This window comes from Engystomops pustulosus, chromosome 6 (genome assembly GCF_040894005.1).
Source record: "Engystomops pustulosus chromosome 6, aEngPut4.maternal, whole genome shotgun sequence".
Taxonomy (NCBI): Eukaryota; Metazoa; Chordata; class Amphibia; order Anura; family Leptodactylidae; genus Engystomops; species Engystomops pustulosus.
In genome coordinates this window covers 26,068,680-26,089,436 of record NC_092416.1, presented here as the reverse complement: position 1 = coordinate 26,089,436, position 20,757 = coordinate 26,068,680, and the positions used below count along the sequence as shown (strand labels likewise).

At 42.6% G+C, this 20,757-nt stretch overlaps 1 protein-coding gene across 2 annotated transcripts in view; it reads left to right on the top strand.

The window, feature by feature from the left end:
- The window catches only part of LOC140065612 (group IID secretory phospholipase A2-like), a 33,308-nt gene extending 17,786 nt beyond the window's left edge, over positions 1-15,522 (top strand). Inside the window, exons 3-6 of one of the 2 annotated variants that reach the window (XM_072113196.1) lie at positions 9,640-9,719; positions 11,756-11,906; positions 13,377-13,483; positions 14,851-15,522. In XM_072113196.1, the coding sequence (XP_071969297.1) occupies positions 9,686-9,719; positions 11,756-11,906; positions 13,377-13,483; positions 14,851-15,008 (450 nt within the window). In that variant the 5' untranslated portion in view covers positions 9,640-9,685 and the 3' untranslated portion in view covers positions 15,009-15,522. Of the gene's footprint in view, positions 1-9,587; positions 9,720-11,755; positions 11,907-13,376; positions 13,484-14,850 lie in introns of those variants that run through there. The other variant, XM_072113197.1, reaches the window with a different exon arrangement.
- Positions 15,523-20,757: the final 5,235 nt, after the last annotated feature.

The window sequence follows — 20,757 nt, the reverse complement described above, 5'->3', positions numbered from 1 at the left end:
ATAACTACTATAATACTGCCCCCTATGTACAAGAATATAACTACTATAATACTGCTCCTATGTACAGGAATATAACTACTATAATACTGCCCCCTATGTACAAGAATATAACTACTATAATACTGCCCCCTATGTACAAGAATATAACTACTATAATACTGCCCCTATGTACAGAAATATAACTACTAAAATACTGCCCCCTATGTACAAGAACATAACTGCTATAATACTGCCCCTATGTACAGGAATATAACTACTATAATACTACCCCCTATGTACAAGAATATAACTACTATAATACTGCCCCTATGTACAGGAATATAACTAATATAATACTGCCCCCTATGTACAGGAATATAACTACTATAATACTGCCCCTATGTACAGTAATATAACTATTATAATACTGCCCCCTATGTACAAGAATATAACTACTATAATACTGCTCCCTGTGTACAAGAATATAACTACTATATTACTGCCCCCTATGTACAGGAATATAACTACTATAATACTGCCCCTATGTACAGGAATATAACTACTATAATACTGCCTCTTATGTACAAGAATATAACTACTATAATACTGCCCCCTATGTACAAGAATATAACTACTATAATACTGCACCCTATGTACAAGAATATAACTACTATAATACTGCCCCCCTATGTACAGGAATATAACTACTATAATACTGCCCCCTATGTACAAGAATATAACTACTATAATACTGCCCCCGATGTACAAGAATATAACTACTATAATACTGCCCCCTATGTACAAGAATATAACTACTATAATACTGCCCCCTATGTACAGGAATATAACTACTATAATACTGCCCCCTATGTACGAGAATATAACTACTATAATACTGCCCCCTATGTACAAGAATATAACTACTATAATACTGCCCCCTATGTACAAGAATATAACTACTATAATACTGCCCCCTATGTACAAGAATATAACTACTATAATACTGCCCCCTATGTACAAGAATATAACTACTATAATACTGCCCCTATGTACAAGAATATAACTACTATAATACTGCCCCCTATGTACAAGAATATAACTACTATAATACTGCCCCCTATGTACAAGAATATAACTACTATAATACTGCCCCCTATGTACAAGAATAAAACTACTATAATACTGCCCCCTATGTACAAGAATATAACTACTATAATACTGCCCCTATGTACAAGAATATAACTACTATAATACTGCCCCCTATGTAAAAGAATATAACTACTGTAATGCTGTCCCCTATGTACAAGAATATAACTACTATAATACTGCCCCCTATGTACAAGAATATAACTACTATAATACTGCTCCTATGTACAAGAATATAACTACTATAATACTGTCCCCTATGTACAAGAATATAACTACTATAATACTGCCCCCTATGTACAAGACTATACCTACTATAATACTGCCCCCAATGTACAGGAATATACCTACTATAATACTGCCCCTTATGTACAGGAATATAACTACTATAATACTGCCCCTTATGTACAGGAATATAACTACTATAATACTGCCCCCTTTGTACAAGAATATAACTACTACAATACTGCCCCCTATGTACATGAATATAACTACTATAATACTGTCCCCTATGTACAGAAATATAACTACTATAATACCGCCCCCTATGTACAGGAATATAACTACTATAATACTGCCCCTTATGTACAGGAATATAACTACTATAATACTGCCGCTATGTACAAGAATATAACTACTATAATACTGCCCCCTATGTACAGAAATATAACTACTATAATACCGCCCCCTATGTACAGGAATATAACTACTATAATACCGCCCCCTATGTACAGGAATATAACTACTATAATATTGCCCCCTATGTACAAAAATATAACTACTATAATACTGCCCCCTATGTAAAAGAATATAACTACTGTAATGCTGACCCCTATGTACAAGAATATAACTACTATAATACTGCCCCCTATGTACAAGAATATAACTACTATAATACTGCCCCCTGTGTACAGGAATATATCTACTATAATACTGCCCCCTATGTACAGGAATATAACTACTATAATACTGCCCCTATGTACAAGAATATAACTACTATAATGCTGCCCCCTATGTACAAGAACATAACTACTATAATACTGCCCCCTATGTACAAGAATATAACTACTATAATACTGCCCCCTATGTACAAGAATATAACTACTATAATACTGCCCCCTATGTACAAAAATATCCCCTACTTAAGAACAAACGACTTACATACGACCCCTAGTTACAAACGGACATCTGGATGTTGGTAATTTATTGTACTTTAGCCTTAGGCTACAATAATCAGCTATAACAGTTATCACAGGCGTCTGTAATGAAGCTTTAGTGTTAATCCTGATTCTTATGACAACCCAACATTTTTAAAATCCAATTGTCACAAAGACCAAAAAAGTCCTGGCTGGGATTACAATAATAAAATATACAGTTCCGACTTACAAACAAACTCAACTTAAGCACAAACCTACAGACCCTATCTTGTATGTAACCCGGGGACTGCCTGTAACTGCTATAATACTGCACACTATGTACAAGAATTTAATTTCCATAATATTACCCAAAATATACTAAAGCATAACTGCTCTAATATTTTAAAGTGGTACGGTGGCATATGAAAGTGTGGGTGTGCCACAGAGGCCAATAAATACTGTGTGGAATACAAAGGGGTGTGATAAGGGATGGTGCAAGGGGAACAAAATTATTTCACAGCACACTGCACCTTTTGTCTCTCATTCTCCAGCAAAGAAGTTGGGAGGTATGGTGACACTGCTGTATGGTGACACTGCTGTATGATACTAGTGTATGGTGACACTGCTGTATGATACTACTGTATGGTGACACTGCTGTATGACACTAGTGTATGGTGACACTGCTGTATGACACTACTGTATGGTGACACTGCTGTATGATACTACTGTATGGTGACACTGCTGTATAACACTAGTGTATGGTGACACTGCTGTATGATACTAGTGTATGGTGACACTGCTGTATGATACTACTGTATGGTGACACTGCTGTATGATACTACTGTATGGTGATACTGCTGTATGATACTGCTCTATGGTGACACTGCTGTATGATACTAGTGAATGGTGACACTGCTGTATGATACTGCTGTATGGTGACACTGCTGTATGACACTAGTGAATGGTGACACTGCTGTATGACACTAGTGTATGGTGACACTGCTGTATGATACTACTGTATGGTGATACTGCTGTATGATACTACTGTATGGTGACACTGCTGTATGACACTAGTGTATGGTGATAATGCTGTATGACACTAGTGTATGGTGACACTGCTGTATGATACTACTGTATGGTGATACTGCTGTATGACACTACTGTATGGTGATACTGTTGTATGACACTAGTGTATGGTGACACTGCTGTGTGACACTAGTGTATGGTGACACTGCTGTATGATACTACTGTATGGTGACACTGCTGTATGATAATACTGTATGGTGACACTGCTGTATGACACTAGTGTATGGTGACACTGCTGTATGGTGACACTGCTGTATGACAATAGTGTATGGTAACACTGCTGTATGGTGACACTGCTGTATGACAATAATGTATGGTAACACTGCTGTATGGTGACACTGCTGTATGACAATAGTGTACGGTAACACTGCTGTATGGTGACACTGCTGTATGGTGACACTGCTGTATGACACTATTGTATAGTAACACTGCTGTATGGTGACACTGCTGTATGACACTATTGTATGGTAACACTGCTGTATGGTGACACTGCTGTATGACAATAGTGTATGGTAACACTGCTGTATGGTGACACTGCTGTATGACAATAGTGTATGGTAACACTGCTGTATGGTGACACTGCTGTATGACAATAGTGTATGGTAACACTGCTGTATGGTGACACTGCTGTATGGTGACACTGCTGTATGATACTATTGTATAGTAACACTGCTGTATGGTGACACTGCTGTATGACAATAGTGTATGGTAACACCGCTGTATGGTGACACTGCTGTATGACACTATTGTATGGTGACACTGCTGTATGACACTATTGTATGGTGACACTGCTGTATGACACTAGTGTATGGTGACACTGCTGTATGATACTAGTGTATGGTGACACTGCTGTATGCCACTATTGTATGGTGTTACTGCTGTATGACACTGCTGTATAGTGACACTGCTGTATGACACTATTGTATGGCAACACTGCTGTATGATACTATTGTATGGTGACACTGCTGTATGACACTATTGTATGGTGACACTGCTGTATGACACTACTGTATGGTGACACTGCTGTATGATACTAGTGTATGGTGACACTGCTGTATGACACTACTGTATGGTGACGCTGCTGTATGACACTACTGTATGGTGACGCTGCTGTATGATACTATTGCATGGTGACACTGCTGTATAGTGACACTGCTGTATGACACTATTGTATGGCAAAACTGCTGTATGATACTATTGTATGGTGACACTGCTGTATGACACTAGTGTATGGTGACACTACTGTATGGTGACACTGCTGTATGACACTACTGTATGGTGACACTGCTGTATGATACTAGTGTATGGTGACACTACTGTATGATACTACTGTATGGTGACACTGCTGTATGACACTACTGTATGGTGACACTGCTGTATGATACTAGTGTATAGTGACACTACTGTATGACACTACTGTATGGTGACCCTGCTGTATGATACTACTGTTTGGTGACACTGCTGTACGACACTAGTGTATGGTGACACTACTGTATGACACTACTGTATGACACTAGTGTATGGTGACGCTGCTGTATGATACTACTGTATGGTGACACTGCTGTATGACACCACTGTATGGTGACACTACTGTATGACACTACTGTATGGTGACACTGCTATATGACACTAGTGTATAATGACACTGCTGTATGATACTAGTGTAGGGTGACACTGCTGTATGACACTACTGTATGGTGACCCTGCTGTATGATACTACTGTATGGTGACACTGCTGTATGATAATAGTGTATGGTAACACTGCTGTATGACACTAGTGTATGGTGATACTGCTGTATGACACTACTCTATGGTGATAATGCTGTATGACACTACTGTATGGTGACACTGCTGTATGACACTATTGTATGGTGACACTGCCGTATGATACTACTGTATGGTGACACTGCTGTATGACACTATTGTATGGTGACACTGCTGTATGACACTAGTGTATGGTGATACTGCTGTATGATACTACTGTATGGTGACACTGCTGTATGATTCTACTGTATGGTGACACTGCTGTATGACACTAGTGTATGGTGACACTGCGGTATGACACTTCTGTATGGTGATACTGCTGTATGACACTAGTGTATGGTGACACTGCTGTATGATACTAGTGTATGGTGACACTGCTGTATGACACTACTGTATGGTGATACTGCTGTATGACACTAGTGCATAGTGATACTGCTGTATGACACTAGTGTATGGTGATACTGCTGTATGACCCTAGTGTATGGTGATACTGCTGTATGACACTAGTGTATGGTGACACTGCTGTATGATACTAGTGTATGGTGATACTGCTGTATGACACTACTGTATGGTGACACTGCTGTATGACACTAGTGTATGGTGACACTGCTGTATGATACTAGTGTATGGTGACACTGCTGTATGACACTATTGTATGGTGATACTGCTGTACGACACTAGTGTATGGTGACACTGCTGTATGACACTTCTGTATGGTGACACTTCTGTATGGTGACACTGCTGTATGGTGACACTGCTGTATGACACTAGTGTATGGTGACCCGGCTGTATGATACTAGTGTATGGTGACACTGCTGTATGACACTACTGTATGGTGACACTGCCGTATGACACTACCGTATGGTGACACTGCTGTATGATACTAGTGTATGGTGACACTGCTGTATGACACTAGTGTATGGTGACACTGCTGTATGGTGACACTGCTGTATGACACTAGTGTATGGTGATACTGCTGTATGACACTAGTGTATGGTGATACTGGTGTATGATACTAGTGTATGGTGACACTGCTGTATGATACTATTGTATGATGACACTGCTGTATGATACTACTGTATGGTGACACTGCTGTATGATACTAGTGTATGGTGATACTGCTGTATGACACTAGTGTATGGTGATACTGGTGTATGATACTAGTGTATGGTGACACTGCTGTATGATACTATTGTATGATGACACTGCTGTATGATACTAGTGTATGGTGATACTGCTGTATGACACTAGTGTATGGTGACACTTCTGTATGATACTATTGTATGGTGAAACTGCTCTATAAGACACTAGTGTATGGTGGCACTGCTGTATGATACTACTGTATGGTGATACTGCTGTATGACACTAGTGTATGGTGATACTGCTGTATGATACTAGTGTATGGTGATACTGCTGTATGACACTAGTGTATGGTGACACTGCTGTATGATACTACTGTATGGTGACACTGCTGTATAACACTAGTGTATGGTGACACTGCTGTATGATACTACTGTATGGTAACACTGCTGTATGATACTAGTGTATGGTGACACTGCTGTATGACACTAGTGTATGGTGACACTGCTGTATGATAGTATTGTATGGTGACACTGCTGTATGACACTAGTGTATGGTGACACTGCTGTATGACACTAGTGTATGGTGACACTGCTGTATGATACTACTGTATGGTGATACTGCTGTATGATACTACTGTATGGTGACAGTGCTGTATGACACTAGTGTATGGTGGCACAGCTGTATGACACTAGTGTATGGTGACACTGCTGTATGACACTAGTGAATGGTGACACTGCTGTATGACACTAGTGTATGGTGACACTGCTGTATGATACTACTGTATGGTGATACTGCTGTATGATACTACTGTATGGTGACACTGCTGTATGACACTAGTGTATGGTGATACTGCTGTATGACACTTGTGTATGGTGACACTGCTGTATGACACTAGTGTATGGTGACACTGCTGTATGATACTACTGTATGGTGATACTGCTGTATGATACTACTGTATGGTGACACTGCTGTATGACACTAGTGTATGGTGATACTGCTGTATGACACTTGTGTATGGTGACACTGCTGTATGACACTAGTGTATGGTGACACTGCTGTATGATACTACTGTAGGGTGACACTGCTGTATGATACTACTGTATGGTGACACTGCTGTATGACACTAGTGTATGGTGACACTGCTGTATGATACTACTGTATGGTGATACTGCTGTATGATACTACTGTATGGTGACACTGCTGTATGACACTAGTGTATGGTGATACTGCTCTATGATACTAGTGTATGGTGACACTGCTGTATGACACTACTGTATGGTGACACTGCTGTATGACACTAGTGTATGGTGACACTGCTGTATGATACTAGTGTATGGTGACACTGCTGTATGACACTACTGTATGGTGACACTGCTGTATGATACTACTGTATGGTGACACTAGTGTTTGGTGACACTGCTGTATGATACTAGTGTATGGTGACACTGCTGTATGACACTAGTGTATGGTGACACTGCTGTATGACACTAGTGTATGGTGACACTGCTGTATGATACTAGTGTATGGTGACACTGCTGTATGACACTACTGTATGGTGATACTAGTGTATGGTGACAGTGCTGTATGACACTAGTGTATGGTGACACTGCTGTATGATACTACTGTATGGTGACACTGCTGTATGATACTACTGTATGGTGATACTGCTGTATGATACTACTGTATGGTGACACTGCTGTATGACACTAGTGTATGGTGATACTGCTCTATGATACTAGTGTATGGTGACACTGCTGTATGACACTAGTGTATGGTGATACTGCTCTATGATACTAGTGTATGGTGACACTGCTGTATGACACTACTGTATGGTGACACTGCTGTATGACACTAGTGTATGGTGACACTGCTGTATGATACTAGTGTATGGTGACACTGCTGTATGACACTACTGTATGGTGACACTGCTGTATGATACTACTTTATGGTGACACTAGTGTTTGGTGACACTGCTGTATGATACTAGTGTATGGTGACACTGCTGTATGACACTAGTGTATGGTGACACTGCTGTATGACAGTATTGTATGGTGACACTGCTGTATGATACTAGTGTATGGTGACACTGCTGTATGATACTAGTGTATGGTGACACTGCTGTATGACACTACTGTATGGTGATACTAGTGTATGGTGACAGTGCTGTATGACACTAGTGTATGGTGACACTGCTGTATGACACTAGTGTATGGTGATACTGCTGTATGATACTACTGTATGGTGACACTGCTGTATGACACTAGTGTATGGTGATACTGCTCTATGATACTAGTGTATGGTGACACTGCTGTATGACACTACTGTATGGTGACACTGCTGTATGACACTAGTGTATGGTGACACTGCTGTATGATACTAGTGTATGGTGACACTGCTGTATGACACTACTGTATGGTGACACTGCTGTATGATACTACTGTATGGTGACACTAGTGTTTGGTGACACTGCTGTATGATACTAGTGTATGGTGACACTGCTGTATGACACTAGTGTATGGTGACACTGCTGTATGACACTAGTGTATGGTGACACTGCTGTATGATACTAGTGTATGGTGACACTGCTGTATGATACTAGTGTATGGTGACACTGCTGTATGACACTACTGTATGGTGATACTAGTGTATGGTGACAGTGCTGTATGACACTAGTGTATGGTGACACTGCTGTATGATACTACTGTATGGTGACACTGCTGTATGATACTACTGTATGGTGATACTGCTGTATGATACTACTGTATGGTGACACTGCTGTATGACACTAGTGTATGGTGATACTGCTCTATGATACTAGTGTATGGTGACACTGCTGTATGACACTAGTGTATGGTGATACTGCTCTATGATACTAGTGTATGGTGACACTGCTGTATGACACTACTGTATGGTGACACTGCTGTATGACACTAGTGTATGGTGACACTGCTGTATGATACTAGTGTATGGTGACACTGCTGTATGACACTACTGTATGGTGACACTGCTGTATGATACTACTGTATGGTGACACTAGTGTTTGGTGACACTGCTGTATGATACTAGTGTATGGTGACACTGCTGTATGACACTAGTGTATGGTGACACTGCTGTATGACAGTATTGTATGGTGACACTGCTGTATGATACTAGTGTATGGTGACACTGCTGTATGATACTAGTGTATGGTGACACTGCTGTATGACACTACTGTATGGTGATACTAGTGTATGGTGACAGTGCTGTATGACACTAGTGTATGGTGGCACTGCTGTATGACACTAGTGTATGGTGACACTGCTGTATGACACTAGTGTATGGTGATGCTGCTGTATGATACTACTGTATGGTGACGCTGCTGTATGACACTATTGTATGATACGTCTATCACTGCTCTGCCCCTCAGTGATCTGCATTCTCCGGGTTTCTCTCTTTATTACACCAGATATCGGATCCTACAGTCTCCTTCTGGTTGCTGTGATTGATAAAATATGGCGTCCTCCCTGCTCACCCTCCTGGGGACCTGTAAGTACAGTCTAGGACACTATAAATAAAGTTTATTGAATAAAACACTTGGCGGACAGTGAGCAGTTAGCGCTCATGAGTTATGGAAGCTGCATTGGGATTGGTTGCTAAGGGCAATAAATGTGTCTGACCCAAAATGTCAAAAAACTTTATTTATAATGTCCTGGAGAGATTTTCATGTCATCCCTATAGTCTTAGTATATCGGATCTCTAGAGACGCACAGCACGTCAGTATATTTGCCTAAGTCATATCATTCCAATACGGAGAATATAATTATCATCATCAGATTAACCTAAGGACTGTACGAGCCCCCCGTGCAGGCAGGAACTGTCACCGCCGGGACCTTGCTCTAACAGTCTGGATCGGAACTCCGTTCTGATCCGTCTGTTAACCCCTTCCATCCAGCAGTCAATGCTGCGACCGTGGGACCGATGTACCTTCAGTGTGACGGGGCTCCCTCTCCTCCCAGCACCCCACAATGCAACAGCAAAAATTAAAAAAAACACTAAAAATAAAAAAATGTATAATCATTAAAAATAAAATTCATAAAAATATCTCAAAAGCCCCTCACACATATAAAACAATAAATAATTTTTAAAAATGTGAAATTAAAAAACACAACATGTTAGGAATCACCACGTCTTAAAATGTCCAATCTATAAAGATAGAAACATGGTTATTCCCGGCGGTGAACCCCGTAACGGAAAAATGCGCTCAAATGTCCGAATCGACACTTTTTTGCCGTTTTTACAACACATAAAAATATAATAAAAAGTGATCTTAAGGTCACACAGTCCCCAAAATAAACCGTCAGCTCTTCCCAGAAAAAAATGACACCTTAGCCAACTCTGTACTCCTAAATTTGAAAAAGTTATGGGAGTCAGAATATGGTAAATCATTTTTGGGGGGTTTGGGGCCATTGCAGTTCATAACGCAATTCATGCAGTTTGGCGGCGACATCTCCGGATGAATGTGATGGTGCGTTATCTTGGTGAAGCAGCACCTACTTTTTTGCCAGGTGCTGCTGTGTCTCCTTCAATTTTTTGTCTTAGCGGTCCACCGTAGTGTTGTCCAGTGATCATTCTTCCTTTTTCTAAAAATCTATGAGGATGACGCCATCTTCGCTTTCTTTGGAGCAGATTCACCAGGAGAAATCCATTGTTTTGATTGTTGCTTAGTTTCTGGTGTGTAATGATGAATCCAGGTTTTATCAACGGTGACAACTCGACGCAAAAACTCCTTCGGATCTCGTTTAAATTGCTCCAAACATCTCCAAAGTTAACAGCCGCATCCGCTTGTTGTCCACCGTGAGTAATCGCGGCACCCATCGGGCTGACAATTTTTTTTCGTCCCCAACTTATCATGTAAAATATTGATTGCCGTTCCGGTCGACACACCTACGGCCTCTGCTACTTTGTGCACTTTCGTTGATTGATCAGCGAGTATCATGTCGTGGACTTTTTGAATGATTTCCTCGTAACCACGTCTGCCGGGCCTCCTGGCCACTCCTAATCAAAAACGGATGTTCGCCCACGTTTAAATTAGTTGAACCAATATCTAACTGTGGTCATAGATGGCGAAGTGTCCCCATAAACAGCACCCAACTTTGGTTTTATCTCCTCGCATTTTTTCCCATCCAAAAACAAAAAGCGAATTACGATTCTGCACTATTTCCATCTTACACGTCTTACTCAAATGGCTGCCAAATCCAAACTAACCAATCAATAAGTCTCAATTTTGTTTTGCCATCGTTTGCTATATGGCAGCACACAATGACAACGCCAACTTCCCTCAGGAACACCCTCTGTTGTCAAACACGGGGCCTTATTGAACCGCCCGCGTATTATAATTCTAAGTAAATTTTCTCCTTTAAGAAAGAAGCCCTCAAATTAATGTCTTTTGTTTACTAATTATTTTTGGGAGGCAACCACTACTGATGCAGCCTTGTCAATAGTAGTCTCCCAGCTTTCCTGGGTTCCTTATGTGATATGTGTCCTCCTGACTCATGTAGGTCTGACCCGATGTCTCTTTCCAGGTCTAGTGATGGTGGTTGGAGCACAAGCTACAACACTACAATTTACCGAGATGATAAATCAAATGACGAAGAGATCGGCTGTCGCCTATGCCTTCTATGGCTGCCATTGTGGGTTAGGAAAGAAGGGAGTGCCATTAGACGCTATTGACAGGTGAGTCTCATCTCTGATGGGGTCCGCTTCATAGCTATAGATAGACTTAACGTATCGGCTCTATAGTTGAGCCTTGTTCCAAGAGAAGGGCTCAACCTTAGAGCCGAAACGTATCTGCTAACATGGAATAATCCACTTGATCATTTTATATCCTTGTAGTGATGCTATCTTTTCTTTTTACTAAATTTGGAGGACTTTTTGCCTTGCCCTGAATAGCATGCTCAGACCACTTTTTTTTGCATTTATTGTGCTGTTAAAGATTGCGGGTGTTACCGGTGGGTGTTTCCTGCAATATGCAGCAAACACCAAACTAATACGGAGAGGGCTTAGCTCATGAGGCATTTCTATTCTCCCACGCCGTACTATTTAGTACTATCAGAAGAGGAGTCAGGTAAAGAGTGAGGGGTGGGATTCACCAATATCCACCAATCCGCACCTGCATGACATACAGCAACTGGTTCGCAACAGCACGCTCTGGTTTGCCATTGTAGCAGGGCCAGAAGACTTTAAAAGCAGCAATGACCCTACTGAAGATCCTCTCTCCTGCACTTCACCACCGCGCCCAACCCTGGCTGCCTTTACCATTATGACACCCTTGAGGCAGTCACATCCAAACCTCAGCTTGTTCAACACCAAAAGATGTTTAAGTTAAATTAGTCCACCAAAAACTTGCTTGTACCTTCCAGCTGACTGTAATATGTGCAGTTTGCCTTTCATTAATCCGGCGCCCCCTGCACTGCTCGGGAAGTGAGCACCAACTTTTTTGTTGGTGCACCTTTAACATAAAGGGGCAGATTTACTTACCCGGTCGTGTCGCAATCCCGTGGTGCGTTGTTCGACGAGGTTTCGGCTGTGCAGCGATTCACGAAGCTCGTGCGTCCTAGTTCCTGCATCCCTCGCTTCTGCGCTGAGGTCCGCCGGAGTTCACCTGCTTCTTCCAGGTACTTGTAAGTGCGTGTCTTGCGACACATTTCTAAATGTTAAATCCGTCATGTTGTCCGACGGCTCGCTCCACGATGTGTGTTGCGTGCAAGCTGGCACCGATGCGCCAAAATCGACGGGAAACCCGGCGCAATACGGAAATCGACGGGAAACCCGACGAAAATGCGCTCCACGGACCCTTAGTAAATGAGCCACAAAGCGTGCAACACACTTTTGTCGTTTAGCAGTAATAAATGTGGCGCTTGAGCACCGGAACATCCCCTTTATGTGCAGAAGTTTGAAGCGCGGCGCAAAACTGGTGCAAATACTTTATTAATATATGCGCAAGCGTTTGGCACATTCTTTTTATTACAAAGTCAGACTGGCGCAAACGCTTTAATAAATGTGGGCCTACATGTTCACGTTATCACATCAGATTAGACTCAGCATTATTTACGCCTAGATGCTCCAGCTCCGTAGACAGTATCACACACGATAGACCTGGATTCATTATTTGGTTGTGTCAGTGATATTTATCGTTACTTACAGGTGCTGTCATAGACAAGACTGCTGTTACGAAGAATTGCGCCAGAGGGGATGCTTTCCTATTACGCAGACTTATAAATTCTCCATATCTTTGGGAACCGTTGTATGCGGTAATACTGATCTCTACCTCCCAACATACAACCTGTAGCACAGAACTTACAGTCAGTCTCCGTAGTAAACAATACAGGAGGCAAATCAGAGAGTCCTGACTATGCTGCCTAGGTCGTGTCAGGGTGGTGGCACACGTGGCGTTTTGAACCCGTTTATAAGCAGTCCGTTGAAAAAACGCATCAGTTTTTTCCTTTTTTGTCCGGACAAAAACGGATGCGTTTTCAAAAAACGGATGCATTTTTTAACAGACTGCTTAAAAACGGCCCAAAAGCGGGTTCAAAACGCCACATATGCCACCAGCCTCAGTTTTCACAGAAGGTCTAGAATTTTATTCAAGAACCAGGAAGCTCTTACATTTTCATGCTGCGTTCACATGTGGCATTTACATTTTAAAATACAATGCAGAAGCTGTTTGGAGTTGATTTACCTAATTGCTGTGTATTAACATTGTGTTTATGTTAACATACTGTTAATGCAATGCAAGTAGGTAAATCTCCTCAAAGCAGCCTCTGCATTGTGTTACAAAACGCAATGTGAACGCAGCCTAAGGCCCCTTCCACACTAGCGAGTGTGATGCGATGAACTCGCATCACACTCGCAACGCAAGCTGCCGGGAACGCACGGCCCGAACGCTGCACCGCGGGAGTGAACTCAGCATGTCAGTTCACTCCCGCGGTGCAGCGTTCGGGCCGTGCGTTCCCGGCAGCTTGCGTTGCGAGTGTGATGCGAGTTCATCGCATCACACTCGCTAGTGTGGAAGGGGCCTTAGGCTGATGCCACACGTGCCACTGACAAAGCCGCACCCACCGGGAACTATGGAAACGCCTGCGATCGGGAACGAGCCGCCGGTGTTTTGCATTAAATTAACGCAAAACACAGGCGGCTCATTCCCGATCGCAGGCGTTTCCATAGAAACGCCGATGCAATAGGGCTGCGGCCCGCCCTGGTGAGTGCAGCTTTGTCTGCGTTTGCACCACATCTGACATCACCCTTAGGCCTGCGGCACACGTGGCGTTTTGAACCCGTTTTTGGGCCATTTTTAAGCAGTCCGTTAAAAAACGCATGCATAAAAAAACGCATACATCCGTTTTTGACCGGTTTTACCAATTACCTTAATTAAAACGTGTCAAAAACAGATGCGTTTTTCAAAAACGCATGAGGCTTTTAACACATGCAATTTTTAACGGCTGCTTAAAAACCGTCCGAAAAACTGGTTCAAAACGCCACGTGTGCCACTGGTCTTATGTGATTGAACCACCATCCTGACTCTCTCTCCGCTCAATGTTATTAGCAGTGTAATAGATTGTCAGCTCTGCAGCACTGTGATGAGATATTTGTATAATAATCACTATTGTCTCCGACACAGATGACACTGATCTGAATGGGTGCGCAAGACTGACCTGCCTGTGTGACCAGAGGGCTTCCCTCTGCTTCGACCAGTTCGACAACTATTTTTCCAAAAGTAACAGCTATAATATTTTGAGGCTCAATTGTCGGGGGAACGAGCCACCATGCGAGCTGTGACAACATGGATCCTAACAACCCACTCTGTACAACAAGGATTGTATGGATTGTATTGATTCTATTGACTTTGATTTTGGCAACACCTATATGATCAATATCTAATCATTAGGGACATGTGGCCTGTATTATCTCTCTCCTCCTCTCTGGTCCGGGGCAGTTCTTCCCTCTGTGTGTATATACCCTGAGGCTGCGGCCTGTATATGGATGTAGTGGGTGCACTTAAAGCTTTCTGTATACCTACAGAAGAGAGCGGTGACAGGAGGAGCTGCACTGGACTGGAGCCCCGGAGAGAGGTAAGTACAAGTTCTGTCTTTTCTCGCACCATCTGGGGCCGAGAATAAAAAAATTATTGATTCCATATATATCCCATTTATTTCTGCAGTTTCATGTTAAAAAAAATTACCGTGTTACTTAAATAGACAAGTCTGCTTTGAGTGCTCCATCACACTTTCCTGTGCAAACTTTTATCTCTCTGATGTTAGTGGGTCACACGCTACTATGTATTTTCTTATATCACTGGAAATGATCACCGCATATTAAATAAATGAATCCACAATATAGATTTGTGCAATTTTTTTTTCTAAATAAAAGTAATAATTTGCTTCTATATTTGTGGTTACAGCTGCAACATCCCCCACCGGGGCCTAGCCTTTTCTTGGGGCCTGGAGGCAGCCGGGGCCCAGAATACCGGAGTGGCTGGCGGTTGTGGCCTGGGCATGCTGATGTCAAGGTGCTTGGTATGGGGACCATACAGCCTGGCAGATCTCCAGCAGGTGGTGTGTGCAAGAAAAATGTAGAGAAAGAGGCTGATGTACTGGTTCTCCCTGGGGCAACCCCTTTAATGTCTGTAAGATATGTCCCTGGGTAATGGATGGGAAGCCCGTGTTGGAAATACCGCTGTTTTCAGGGAACAGACGGCAACAACTCACGGTTCTTTATTCAAACAAATGCAGGCAACAAGCCAAACAATCTGGTTATAGATGCTGGATTGTTGCAGATGCTGGATTACTGGAGTGGTCATGGAGAGGGATCCCCAGGAGTAGATTCACCAGCCTGGTAGTAGTTGTAGGCTGGGAGGTAGCTGTGTCCAGGTATGGAAGCTGCAACTTTGTCCTGGGTCTTCTGTGTGTGGCACTGGAGGTGTGTCACACTATCTCTCTGGTCACTGACAGTCTGTGCTCTATATTGAGAGCTGGGCCAAAGAGATGTGCTCCTGTCTCAGGATCTGGAACCTAAGAGCACTCTCTGGTAAGAGAACTGGCTGGAAAGAGGGCTTGCCCCTTCCTGTCCAGGGGTTTTATTAGACCCTGTTCAGGTGGTGGCTCACTCTCCAATCACACTCCAGTTCACAGGTTGAAATACAATTGGATAATAATCATTACATACCTTAACTCTTGCTATACAGGCAGGGTCTAACACTACTGAGGCCTAATACTGACTGCAGTCTCCCTGAGACGGGTTGCGCAGGCTCACCTGCTGGGGAGATACAAATAAAGTACCTCATTCTCAACACTCCACATTGGCAGGGGCGTTGCACAGCTCTAGTTGTGACTGCAGGATCGAAATGATTTCTAGAAGGTTCTGTGTATGGTCATTATCATGTGGTTCTCTGACAATAGGGAGCGAAACATTGTATGGAACTGAACAACCATCAGGTAAGAGAGTGACCATTCCTGTAAGAGGGGTATTACATAGACCTGTAAACCCTTTTACGCTTATAGATAGATTTTTATCTAAGCTGTTAAAGACGGCCATATCAGGCTTTTGCAGTGGTTCAGGGCACTTCTGTGCTGTCTAAGTGGGTGCAGAGGGAGTGAGTCCCTTTTGTCACCCATTGACACCCCTAATGGGATGCCTGTCAGTATAAGGGTGCTGTCACACGTTATCGCTTTAATTCTGCTTAGAAAAAGAATCAAAGCGCGTGGGGGGTGCGGCATGGCCTATCGAATATTATTTTAAATGCAGACATATACAATCCTCAACCAGCACCCAGTGTCTTGTATTGTCTAAATCCATGACCAGGCAATCAATGAGTTCGGGCCTGAGAAAAGACAGAATACCAATACCCTGACCATTCACCTAACTATGTAAGACACAAAGACATTATCGATGAAAAGGTGAATAATTTAAAATTATTAAATCTTGAAATACAATCTGTAAGATACAGAAAAAAATTTATTGAAACATGACAATATAAAAATAACAGTATAATAGCTGATAGCTGAGCTATTATTTTTGGCCAGAATGCGGCTTCCTAACAGCCATTAATAAACTATAAGCTCCTCCCCCAACACTTCAAAGCCCCCTATCACCTATCTTGTTATTCTCCACCCACCAATCATTTCCACCCAACTCATTCCAAACCCCTCCCAGTCCAGCCCATCATGCCCGCTCTCTCCCCTCCTGTAGCAGGCTCCGGGCTCCCAAGACACCAGGTGCTGGTTATCGATCACATGCGATTGCATAGAAACGCATATGTGATCTACCGTAGCACGGCCCGGGGCGCTTTGATTGTGGCACTAACATGTGACTGCACCCTATATACCTGCACTACATAAAATATACTGCATATAAAGTGTTGATAAAAGTACATCATTATAAAACCCAAACATGTACTACAGTATTACAAACTACATTTCATCCCCCAAAAAAGACCCCTGTATTGGACAAGAGAGCTTCACATGCCAGATGGGGGCAGCAGGATTCCAGGAGTGACTGGTTTGTAGAGCGGCCTAGTGGCTTGGTCCAGGTAAACAGGCCTCATCCACTCCCGTCAGGGTCAGCGAGGAGATGTAAGAAGAGGAGGCGACTGCAACATAGTAAAAGGATCCCCTTTAGAATTAGATCAGCATAAAAAGGCCGGCCAGACCCTCTCCCACGATCAGGAGGCTAAAAGAAGCTTACTTTTAGTAATGACCAGTCCAGCGGGCCATTACATAGGATAGTAAAAGTGTCTATTGTTTTACTGTAGGAAAGAGATAAGAGGCATAGCTGAATGTTAAGGAGCATATCTTTAGAACAATCTTGGGTTACAGACAGAACCTTGCTCCATTATGGACCCCTCATGTAGTTAAGTAGGATAGTCCTACCCAGTTGTACACATCTTTTTAAGGGGCAGTTAAACAGACTACCTCAGTAGCAAATATTCAAGATGGGCCAAACCAAAATAAGTGGTTACAAAAAAAGCCTTGCAACTCCCATGCCAATCCATGAGCAGCAGCGACTTCTAATAATTATTTAACAAATTTTCCTTTGCAGGACTTATCTCCCAAATTCACATGAACCACTAGCAAATTACATCTAAGGGGACCTAGATGTTCAGGAGCCTAATGATCCAGCTCACCAAGAAAATCTGGAGTTCTGGTTGGACAGTCAATAGTAAAGCCCTCCTTCAACCAGATGATATGGACTGAAGGCATGAACTACCTTTAAGCAAAACACATGGGCACCTTAATGCCGAGATAAACCCCCTTATAAACCAACTTATGAATAAAACAGATCACAACTCTTGCTGGGTGTAAAAAGGTCACAGCTTTATTATCTCCACACAAACAATGCCAAAGGCTTAAGGCACTTGATTTTTTATTGGTCTCCTCGTGCTCGGCCGCTGTATGCCAGCTGGACTCCCAGCTAGCAAGTCGGCCAGCCCCAAAACAAGCCCGCCCCCCATAACATTAAAGTGCCAACAGCCCAATATAAAGTTAATTACCCGGAAACTACCCCAACCTCCAGTCCCAGGGCACCTTCCTTAACTAGTCAAGCAGTAATAGTACAATTAAACGTCTAAGCAGTAAAATACTGTGTAATACCGACAGCAGCCATGAGGGGGTGGTAGAATCCCACTTTGTACGTATAGGGCATTGATACCTTAAAACACTGGGTTCCCTTGCTTTTATAAATCGGAAACGAGGGGTGATCAGGCCTTATTCGCTTACACCACAGGGGTTAACCACAATGATTTGTAGCAGTATTAATAGTACTCTGGATCATTACAGCTCAACTGTAAAGTGGACATAGAATATTTCTAGAGGTAACACCATCCGAAGGTTTCCTGCAGAAATTTCCAGATACACATATGGCCTTAAAGGAAAACTACGACTTGGGCTGTGGTAATTTAAACCATTTATACTTACAGGTCAAGTGTCAACACTTCAGAGTGTTTTTCAGCACAGCACTCGCCCGTGGGCAAGAGGCCCAAGGAGGAAAGACTCATTTAGACCTGTAATATCTCATAGCATGGTGTCTAAGTAGCTGCAATAACGATCCTCCAACACAGCACAGGATGACCCCTTGTTAAGAATCCTGCGTTACTTAGTGACTTATAACAAGGACTATAATTGACTATATAATACCAATAAAGATATATAGGACCACAGTATACTCTAACCAGTAATACACATAACCACTTCAGATATTAATATATAATGCACACTTTATTAATCAAAATGGCCATCCAAAAAACATTAAAAACATAGAATAAAATCCACAGGAACAAGAGCGCGGCGATAGTCAGCAATATCCAAATACATAACGAGCATTACCAAATGCACATAAATAGATAAAGATACGGTATACTCAATTTTGGTTGTAATCCAGCACATTACCCACCCGGGTGTTGCATAGTACCAAAATTGCCAGCCTGTAGGTAATGACTACCGCCACAGCACCCCGACGCACGTTTCGCCGTCGCTTCCTCCAGGGGGTGTGCTGTGGAGCGGCAGCTGCCCGGCATATAAACCCAACATTGAGGGTCAGATGTTAACATGGGACCAATGGGGTTGTGACATACCTGATTAGAATATGAACGGCAGGTGTATATGTTGGCGCATCGCCGTGGTCAGCACACACCCAGACGGAGGAGGGACCGGGTTCCGGAAGACGCTACACGCGCACATGTGCGCGTCACCGTGAACCGGAAGTCCGGTGCCGCCTCTGAACTAGGCGCATGCGCCGGAGCGATGCGCACCACCTCGCCATCTTGGGTATGGGCAGAGTGTGGGCAAGTCCGAAGATTAATGGACAAGTGTACAGGTGAGTACAGGTAAGTATCAGAAGCAGGACACAAATCATGAACTGAATAAAAAGTAGAGATAGGTTGGTTATCCCTTGGCCTGAAACAGCGTAGCCTAAAAATCAGGATGCAAAAGGTTAAACTATACATAATTATACATTAAAGATGTGAAGAAATATATTAAATAGAAAGGTATAAGGAAGTGCTACAGTGCCTAAAGTGCAAAATGGTTTGAAATATAAAGTGCACTTGTGTAAATGCTTATAAAGTGCATTAAGGGATAAGAGGTCTAAATGTGGAGACTAAAAAATGGTCTCGTAAGATGCAGCTCCCAAAGGGGATAAAAGTGCTGAGTGCAAAAAGTGCAGAAAGTACCAAAGGCTGTGCACTATAAATGGGCATACGTATGTTTGAAGTGCAATAGTGCATAAGGGGGATATGAGGTTTTATAATATTATTAAGACAGATAGCCCGAATGGAAGACCTTCGGGAAAAAAATGGAAAAAAAAGTGCTTAAGTGCTGATACAAGATTGATGGTGACTAGAGATGAGCGAACATACTCGTCCGAGCTTGATGCTCGATCGAGCATTAGCGTACTCGTAACTGCTCGTTGCTCGGACGAGTATTTCGCCCGCTCGAGAAAATGGCAGCTCCTGCCGTTTTGCTTTTTGGCGGCCAGAAACAGAGCCAATCACAAGCCAGGAGACTCTGCACTCCACCCAGCATGACGTGGTACC